This window comes from Antrostomus carolinensis, unplaced genomic scaffold, assembly GCF_000700745.2.
Source record: "Antrostomus carolinensis isolate BGI_N321 unplaced genomic scaffold, ASM70074v2 scaffold53057, whole genome shotgun sequence".
Classification (NCBI taxonomy): Eukaryota; Metazoa; Chordata; class Aves; order Caprimulgiformes; family Caprimulgidae; genus Antrostomus; species Antrostomus carolinensis.
Genome location: NW_010327681.1, coordinates 1 through 9,817, shown reverse-complemented (window position 1 = coordinate 9,817; position 9,817 = coordinate 1). Strand labels below are relative to the sequence as shown.

Sequence of the window (9,817 nt, the reverse complement as noted above, 5' to 3'; positions counted from 1 at the left end):
TGAGACAAGTCCGTAGTGCAGTTCCTCACACTTGTTCACATCTGAAAGCAGCTGCATAATACACTACAGTTGCTTGGCTTTGCTGAGTGGGCATTCTGGACCTGGTGTTAGATCACAGCTGACTCCAATTTGGCATGATCCTAGCTGTTTTACAAGACTGAATTCTGAATTTTCTTAAGTTCTAAGCTTTTTCAGCTGTGTGATTTTGTCAAAAGAATGAGGACTACGGTGTCACCAGATAACCTATGACCCAAGGTGTTCTCTTCATGGACATGGCTGTACTTTTTTTTTTTAAAAAAAAGGGGAGGGCAGAGGGAAGACATAAATGGCAACAGTACATTGAATATTTGTACTTGGTCTGTGCCTGGCAAAACAATGATTGCTTGCTGATTATCTTTAGCATACTCTTATACCCACATAGTAATAAAATGAAGATTAGGATCTTAAAATTGTATTGCTTCATATTTCTCTCTTTAAGGTGGGAAGAAGAGCGCTACCCTGAAGGCATTAAATGGAAGTTCCTAGAGCACAAAGGTCCTGTATTTGCTCCACCATATGAACCTCTGCCTGAAAATGTCAAGTTTTATTATGATGGTGAGTTAATCTGTGTTTCCATTAGCTGGGAAGAGAAATAAATGTTCTCGGGGTATTGTGGGGTTCTTCCTGGGACTGAAGAGATGAAGAGGTGGTTTGGTTTTAGTGGTTAGTTTAAAAGAAGTTCCTCAACGACTAAGTGAAGGAACAATCTGTGGAAGTAAAGGAACAGGGTGCTGAATTCTGCTAACCAAGTTGACACGGAGATGAACTTGTTCTCACTCTGTTACGGTGGTAAATCTCTCAGGCTCCTTAACAGTATGAGAGTGTCTTATGCCTAAGAGTAGCAGTGTATAATAAGTAGAATACATAATTATAATGAATACATAATTATAACTACTTCATCCCTGGTCAACTTTAGGCTTGCTCTGTTCTCTTTAACCTTATGAATTCCAACTTCCATCATCTGTGATGAAATTCATGCTCATTTGGTGGCATCGTTGGAATAAAAGACAAATGAGTTTTGATACAGATGATTAGAATCTTGTAGGCATGCATGGGATGGCCCTGGCCTCAAGGCCACAGCCCTCTGTTGAAAGTCGTGGTCCCACTCACTAACCATTGTGTGTGGTAGAACTAATTGATGTGGGATTCTAATATGCTGGGCTGACTGGTTGTTAGAGACTCACGTGGAAGGGATTATATGATGTGGTGCCTGCTGGAGACCAAACTTGATGACCCGTGTGTTTCCTTTTAGTCCTGTGATCATGTTAAATGAAGGATCAAATTAACCCAGGATTGAATTAAGTGGGAGGCATTTGAATGGATGAAAACACAATTTTTGGTGAAGGGGACATCTGCACATGGAACTCTTCCAGGAGCAACGTGCTGTTTTCATGTGACATGACACAGTGTTTTTTAAATACTGAGAAATAGGTGGCGTTCATTTTCAGCAGTAATCTAGTGAAATAAAAATAATGCATCCTATTAAAGGCTATCTCCAAGCAAGTAGCACAGTGATCAGGGATGTCTGCAGATTTCTTTCTTAGGGCTTGATAAGAAGTTGATACAAAGTTGGAATTTTATTTCCTCTGTTGAAGAATGTGTGATATCTCTCCTGGTGTTTAGAGAAGGAGAGAAGGGCAAATTGCTGTATAGCTATCCCATCAGTGCAGGTAGCAATAAACTCCTCTTCTATCTAGCCATCTATTTCACAAAACCTCTTGGAATTGCAGGTATTTTTGCAGCATCTGTCTCTGTCATGGCAGAAATTCATCAATAGGCTCAACAGTTACAGAGTGGTCAGGGTGGCTCTGGCAAATAAAGCAATCACATAAGTCTTCCTTGAGAAACGAGGCAAAAAATCAGATGTCTGATTTACACAGCAGCTGCTGAGAGCTGCTTTCTGTGCTCACAAGGCATTGTCTAATTTCAAGATTATCCTAGGATGATTTGTAGAGTCCAATAATCACGCTGTGACTGGCCAGCCAGCTGCCAGGCTGCAGGCTCTCACTGAAGGAATCGTCCCTTGCCTAGTGATTGCATTGCGGTGAGGCTGCCTGTTTTCATCTAACACAATGACTGCTGGAGCTATTGTTAGTGCTTACAATGCCAGACTTGGTGAAGGAGCTTGAAATGCCAAAACCATCTTTTAGGGCTTGAGTGTATGTTTGAGTGACTGTGGGTTAACAAGCTACTGCTCATACCCTTGAGGTGGCTTGAACTTGCATTGTGTTCTGTAGATGGGGCAAGTTAGGAGAGTAAATGGTGGCAGTTGTGTTTCAGTCTCTTCTGCTCATTATGTCCCCTCGTTGCTTTCTGTTTTTCAAGTTTTAAGTCAAGTAACTAATATTTCCAACTCTGCAATAAATCTCTTTTCTTAAATTTTTTTTCTTTTCCAGCCGTGTCACTGAAAACCTTCTCAAACCTTTGTAAAAAAGAGGAAATTGAGTGCAATGAAATATATTCTAAAGTAATTAGATAAAGGTGACTGAGCCTTCAGCAATTTGGGAAGAATATCAGTCATTTTAGCCCCATAACGTCTTACTGACTTGATAGCTTCTTTTAAGTTAGACTTGCAGCCTGGAAAAACAGTTTCCCTTGCTGTCTCTCCCTTCCCCCATTTCCTGTTACAAGCAAACAAATGCTGTATTTTAGGTTGCAGCTTAAAAATTGGCAGAGTTACTGTTGGTTTACTTTAATTGTGGAATATTCTCAGATCACTGGGAGGACTTTTTGCTAAGTCCTCTGTTTTATGAGGGTTTATAGCTCTTAAGGCTTTATAGATGACTCCCATGGTTTAATTTTGGAGATGATGCAACTTTTAAAAATATGTAGTAAATCAAAAGTGTGGTATTTTTTTCCAAGAGCATAGAATAAAGACTAGTGTTTCTTGTATTGACTTTTGTGCAGTAAAATGGTCATTAAAAAAATCCACAGGTGTTGACTGTCTGCCAGCCCATTGGGACTTTAAACATTTCTTGCAACTAGCTGGAGATGTGAGCTGCATGCAAAATCCTTTACAGGGATCACTGGCACTTCACGTGCCACGGGGAATGCAATCTGGACCAAAAAGACACTCGATAGGAACGCTAGACGTCGAATCTACAGCTGTGATGCTGCAGTAGCCTCTTTTCCCTTGTGTTTTAAATGCTTCCCTTGCAGCAATTTCACTTGGTACTGCAGTCTTGCAGATAAGCTGAAATGTGACCTCTCCGTTCACTGAAAGCTCAGTCTTTCTTAAAAATTATTAGTTTTTTGAGCCTGATGTGGAGCCACAGGAGTGTGTTCCCACAGCAAAGGGAACGATTCGCAGAATCCTGACACGTTTCTCTGCCATGAAGGGGAGTGAAGTATTTGGCACTGCTTTCCAGCCTGTTTGTGCTGTATACATAGGAAGGGCTCTTCCTGGCTAGAAATAGCTAAAGGCTAGAAGGGGTGTTCCAAAGCAGAGTCCCTCTGTGGGCAGAAGATTAATACAGAGACTGTATTTCCCATATGTCCAAGTGCCTGAATATGAAATTTAATAAAATCTCTTGCCTTTTTCACTTCAAACAGCAGGAGCTATCTCCACAGGAGCGTACACATTGCTGGGGTGTCTCAGCATAGGGTTTCCTGCAGGAGGCCTTTTCCCCTTCCTGCCCTGCATCTCTCAGACCTGTCTCACATCAGATTGCTATTGCTTTTTTTTTTTTTTAATGTTTGGATTCCAGAGGAAACTTTTTTTCAAAATGTTTACGATGAAAGTCAAGCAATTGTGCTCCTTTGTTTCCTTTGTCTGTCCAATTTGCTGTACTATGTAACATTATTAAGAAGAACTGCTCTGTGGTAAAAACACAGTGTCCTTCAAGGTAATTACTATGGCCTCTTTCTGACTTCAATTCCTGTTTACCATTTTCTTTAACAAGAAAACCTTTCTTTGTAGGTAAAGTCATGAAGCTGAGCACCAAAGCAGAAGAAGTTGCCACGTTCTTTGCAAAAATGCTTGATCACGAGTACACTACAAAGGAAATCTTCAGGAAAAACTTTTTTAAAGACTGGAGGAAGGTATGTATGTAGTCCTGGGCTGCAATGACTGCAGGCAGGGCTGGGATCTCCTCAGTGAAAAGGGGCTACTGTTCCATGCACAGGAAAGTTAGCTTGAGGCGACTAAAACCTGCCTCAGATCGTAGCTGTGAAGTTTCCAGTTTATCCTGTAGTTTCACCAGGAAGGTCCCTATCAGAAATACCTTTCTAAACCAACTAATTCAGACTTCTCCCAACCAAATTTGCCTGTTAATAGCATGGTGGGGTGTAGCTGACCTGTTAAATGCCTTGGTGAAGAGCCAGCTTTATATTAGAAGGAAACCCCTTCCTAAGACCTAAAACTCAGAACTTCAGCTCAGTCATCAGCCATAAGATCAAAGCATTAGACCAGCTGATGCAGTTTTCCTAGGTGGGTTACTGGATTTTTCTCCTTATCCCTCAACAGTCCTAGCTACTGTTCAGTGTGAGAGCACTGTGGGAGGTGGGACAGCACCCAGTGCTCACAGAGATCAGACTGCTGGAAGGCCAGCACTCCATACATTCTGCTTCTTGTCCTTTTCTCTTTGACTTTAACTGGAGTGAGCGAGTGCAAGGATTTGGGGATTCTTGGGATTTATTGTGAGAACCTGTCTGTTGTTCCTGTTTAAACTGCGTGGGGTAGGGTATGTTCTACTATGTATGAAAACTTAAGTGCTGCTTTCTTTCTGCAAGGAAATGACCTCTGAAGAGAAGAGCACTATCACCAACCTCAGCAAGTGTGACTTCACCCACATGAGCCAGTATTTCAAAGCTCAGTCAGAAGCTAGGAAACAGATGTCCAAGGAGGAGAAACAGGTACCAGAGGGAATTCTAGGAGACTTCTTGATGCTTTGGCTTGTAAACATCTTTGTGTAATCATTCCTCTGCCTGCCTTGCCATTTATAAGTCAGTGTTTACTAGCTTTCAAATTATTACTTTTGTGTTAAGTGTAGGAATCTGCTGTGCAGCTCAGGTAAGGCAAAGCAATGTGTTTACAGCCCAGTCTTCATCCTGACTTAAAATGATATTGATAGTGCTAAGGCTCCTGATCCTGCTTAAGTAAATAAAGAGAATCTGAGGCGCTGTGTCCATGGGAGCCTTCGTCCCTGGCCAATAATGAGCAGTGGATACTCAGTTAAGGACAGATTTTCACTTTAGAAGTTTCTTGGGTTTGGAGGGTAAAATTTGGGATAGTGGAAGGGATGTGGCAATTGCATTAGTAAATAAAATGAGAGAACAAATCTTAAATATCAAGTAAAAAAAAAACAAAAAACAACAAACCCACAAAAAACCACAACTTTATTTTTCAGTAGCATGACTACAGTGGCTTGTGGGGAGAGAATTAAATAGCTTTTAGATGACAGACTTACTGCAATGGAAGTTGGAAACTTACCCCAAATTCTTGATTGATCTTTTACAATGCTACAATAATTGTCCTTTGAGGGGCCTGGTAGCTTGAAAGTATGGCCTTTGAGGTCATAGAGGTCCCACCAAAATAGAGAGCCCATGTCTTATTGTTGTTTCCATTTAACATGGGTGAGCCCTTCTTGGTTCCCATCCATGGTGGCTGTTACAATGGAGCAGAAGTGGCTTCTTCTGTTAGTTTCTCAGCTGGCCCACCAGTGCTGTCTGTGGGTCAGATGTTTTATATTGAGCTGCAATATTTTTATTTTTCCTTCTGTATAATTAGAGTTCAAGCACAGAAGTACACAGTGAAATCTCAGCACATTTTTACTTAGGAGACGCTGTTCTGCTTATGAAACCATTTGCTGACGCAGGCTTGACATGCAGCAGACTGGAGACATTCCTTTGCTTGCTTTCTGATGCAGAGTTCAGATGTAGAAGTCTGAGGTTTTTATACCTAAACAACAAAATGTGAAGTCTGGTGGATGTCAAATGCTGAATATAGCATATATTAAAAAGTACTGTGCTGGGGCTGCCCTTGTAGCTGTGGTGTGCAGATAGAGGTGAATGCCTCTACTGTAGCAAAATCATAGCTGTCTTCACAGCCCTAATCTGCTTCCCTCAAATACAAGTTTTAAGAGAGTTTTCACACGTTATTTCCCTTTTTCCAGTTTGTTTGTGCCACTTGCATTTTATGAATCCTTTTCTGGACAGTCTGCTGCACTGTGTGTTGACAGAACATTTGACATGATGGGTCTCTGGTTTTGAGTTGAGTCTTCAGCATTAGTGTGGTTCAAATGTCAACATTTTTAAAGTCTTGGCATTTAGAGATGTGTGGTGCTTATTTTATCATCTTTGCTTTTGACTTTTTCCAGAAAATCAAAGAGGAGAACGAGCGGCTATTGAAGGAATATGGTTACTGTGTGATGGACAACCACAAGGAGAGGATTGCCAACTTTAAGATTGAACCCCCAGGTCTCTTCCGAGGCCGTGGGAACCATCCCAAAATGGGCATGTTGAAGAGACGCATCATGCCAGAAGACATCATCATTAACTGCAGCAAGTGAGCACTGGATGTTTTGTACCTTGGCTTTGTGAAATAGCTTCTTTTTCAAAAAATCCTGTATAGGTTGATACTCAAGCATGTAGAAATACGCATGTTGCTTATCTTATTCTTATATGGGTAGGAAACTGAGTCATACAAAGACTGAACGAGGCTATCATGGGTTTCATGTAGAACTTCGTCAACATCTTTTCTTCCTCATGCCTACAGCCTACATCTGCTTAAACAGTCTTTCCTGATAGTATTGCCTGAAATGTTGCCCTGTTTCTGCCTTTCATTGATGTCAAAGGCTAAGGTTTGGTGGGTCTCTCTTCAATCTTGTCCTGATAAGTGTCCACACTATTGCTGTGTCCACAAATCCAAGCTAATCCTGACAGTGTGCATTCCTATCTGTAGTTTAATTCCTCAGCAGAAACGTATTGATAGCAGTTACATTTCTGATCTTTGGCTGTTCACTTCAATTCACTTGATTTCCTGCCTGTGGAAATGTGGAGTTATGTTGTTTCAGTTTGTTCCCTGTGCTTTCTTCATGTGATGATATTCATTACTTTCTCTATTTTGATGCTGTGGTAGTCTCTTTAAATAATTTTTATTTGCTGTTTTGTAATTCTCTGCAGAGATTCCAAGATCCCTTCCCCACCACCAGGACACAAATGGAAGGAGGTTCGTCATGATAACAAGGTTACCTGGCTGGTGTCATGGACTGAGAACATCCAAGGCTCTATCAAATACATCATGTTGAACCCTAGCTCAAGAATTAAGGTAAAGATCTAGTTTAAAAAAAACAACAAAAAAAAATGTTACTGGTAATGTCTCCAGGAAGCAAATGTAGCTGTTGGCTGGGGGAGAGATAGGAAGTAAAGCTGTCTTGCTATTTCATCCTACACAGACTGAAAAACATAGGAAAGTTGCTGTTCTGTTCTCCTTAAAAAGAAGGAACGCATTTGCTGCAGAGGAGAGCAGATGCAATATGGAAAATATCTATTTAAAAAATCATCATTGTGTCATTCCTAGTAGGAATCCTTTACTCTGTGTAAACCTAAAAGGAATAATTTATCCAAGAACAGCCTTGTTCTGGTGGATATTTTATCTACTTTTGTCCCTAACTTCCCCTGCCTGATTATGTAGTGAAGTTCTAACCATGGGTTGCTAATTAGACAGTTGTGAAATTAAAAACATGGCTAGGCTACTGGCTGAGAAGCCTGGTAAGGAGCTCACGACTGAAAGAAAACAAACCCTGCTGTGCAAGCAAATAATCAGTCAATGCATCAGTTCCATAAGATCAATTATAAACCTGGTGAAAGATAAGAAGCCTTCAGTTTTGAGGGTCAGATTTAAGTTCTTCTCATTAAGTCTTTTTTTAAGATATTTTTTCCTGGCTTGGAAACAAGGAGTTAGTCCTACAAGTATCAGGAAAAATCTCTGTTCCTTGCAAATTCATGCCCTGTTTTTGCCGTGGCTTGAATATATAATAATGATGATGAACTGTTGATGATGCTTTTACATTTTATGGGTGTTTAATTACACAGCTTAAAGAACGTAAGTATCATCTGAATAAAGCAGAGGAAACCATTTGTATGTTGAGAACCATGGAAGACAGTATCTTTTCTGTCTTTATTATGGTTACTTCCATGGAAGCATTTAATATCATGCAAATCTGAATTACCTACAGCTGCGTGGCAGAATAGTTTGAAGCTGAGCTGTTCAGCGGCAAAATCTCAGTGCTTTTGTACAGTGAGACCGTTTGCGACACGCAGACTTGCAAAACCTTGAGATGCAGATTGGGACTGGTCCTTTGCCTGCTTTCTGATGCTGATTCTATTCTCATTTTCTCTGCAGGGTGAGAAGGACTGGCAGAAGTATGAGACAGCTCGGAGGTTGAAGAAATGTGTAGATAAAATCCGAAATCAGTATCGAGAAGACTGGAAATCCAAAGAGATGAAAGTACGGCAGAGGGCTGTGGCGCTGTACTTCATCGATAAGGTAAGGCTCGTTCCACAGCACCTTCCTCTTACCTTTCCCATCCTGCTGGGCATACTCAGGAGTGCTCTGTGTCTGTTCACACAATTGAGCCCAGTTAATAAGGTATCCTGAGACTTCCTGATAGGCAGGCTCCCTTTTCCTTCCCATTACCTGGAATCCAGAGCAATAAACTATTGTGCTGAACACGGCTATTTCAGGCAGCATTGTTTTAGTTAAGGCAAAATTCACAGCCTGGTTCCAGAATCACCCAGTTCTATTACTGGGAAGTTTGTGTGGGCCTTTTGTCTCCAGCTGTTTCAGTTTTCCTGCTGGGAATTTCTGCTGGTTTGTCACCTCTTTAGTTTGAGGTCACAGTTATGAGGTTTCATAATTATGGTAATTTTTCTCACCACAGCATAAAGAAATCTGCAGTTGTATTGACGTATTTAAAGCTACTTAAAACCAGTTCCCAGAGAGCTGTTGCCCTGGTAGTGTATGGTGTCTTGACCAACTTAATTAACAGCTTTTGTTCAAAATTATTTGATGTAAACCATGGAACTTTGATTTGAATAGTTATAGTTTCATATGAACACTGAAGGTTTTTCTTCAAAAATTAGAAATTTGTTTAGCCAGTACTGTGAAAATACATTTTTTTATGCAGACAAATGTACCCTTTTGATTATTGATATAACCCAAAGTGTCTTACATGCTATTGTGGTGGGTTGACCCTGGCTAGAGGCCAGATGCCCACCAAAGCCCGCTCTATCACTCCCCCTCCTCAGTTGGGCAGGGGGAGAAGATAAGATGGAACACAAGAGAAAAAAACTCGTGGGTTGAGACAAAGGCAGTTTAATAGAAGCAAAGCAAAGCTGTCTTTTTGACGCCCAACGTGGGGCTCGAGACAACAGCAGTTTTACATGTAGCGTGCTTTAGCTGCAGTAGTTATTAAACAGCGAGCTCCTGTGCAGGTCACGGAGCTGGTTTTTTTTTTTTCCCCTGCTCGTAGCATTGCTTATCTCCTTGTTTCTGCTCAGTTTGGGAACATGTTGATAACGGGAACAGCTATGTGCTTCTTGCTGACATTCGTAACTTTGCTGTGCTGGGGGAGCTATTATGTGGGGAGGATGAAGGGACTCGGGAACGTGCTGGTACAAATAGTGACTGTGTGCTTAGTCCTGGCATTGATGGCCTTACTGTGCTGGGGGAGCTATCTTCTGGAGGAGACAAGGGAATACATCTCCCTTTCCCTCCCTGAAGTTAATATAGATGGCTTTATTATTCAGGCTCCCGAGGTCCTTGTTCACCCTTATG

The 9,817-nt window shown here is 41.2% G+C and overlaps 1 protein-coding gene across 1 annotated transcript; it reads left to right on the top strand.

Annotated features, from left to right (window-relative positions):
- Positions 1–484: 484 nt before the first annotated feature.
- On the top strand, positions 485–8,527 carry LOC104528057 (DNA topoisomerase I; the record flags this gene model as incomplete). The annotated part of the gene is made up of 6 exons (XM_010171955.2): positions 485–594; positions 3,959–4,080; positions 4,771–4,893; positions 6,357–6,544; positions 7,162–7,306; positions 8,384–8,527. Coding segments are annotated over exons 2-6 (714 nt in total), but the record flags the coding sequence as incomplete, so codon positions are not given.
- Between the last annotated feature and the right edge of the window lie 1,290 nt (positions 8,528–9,817).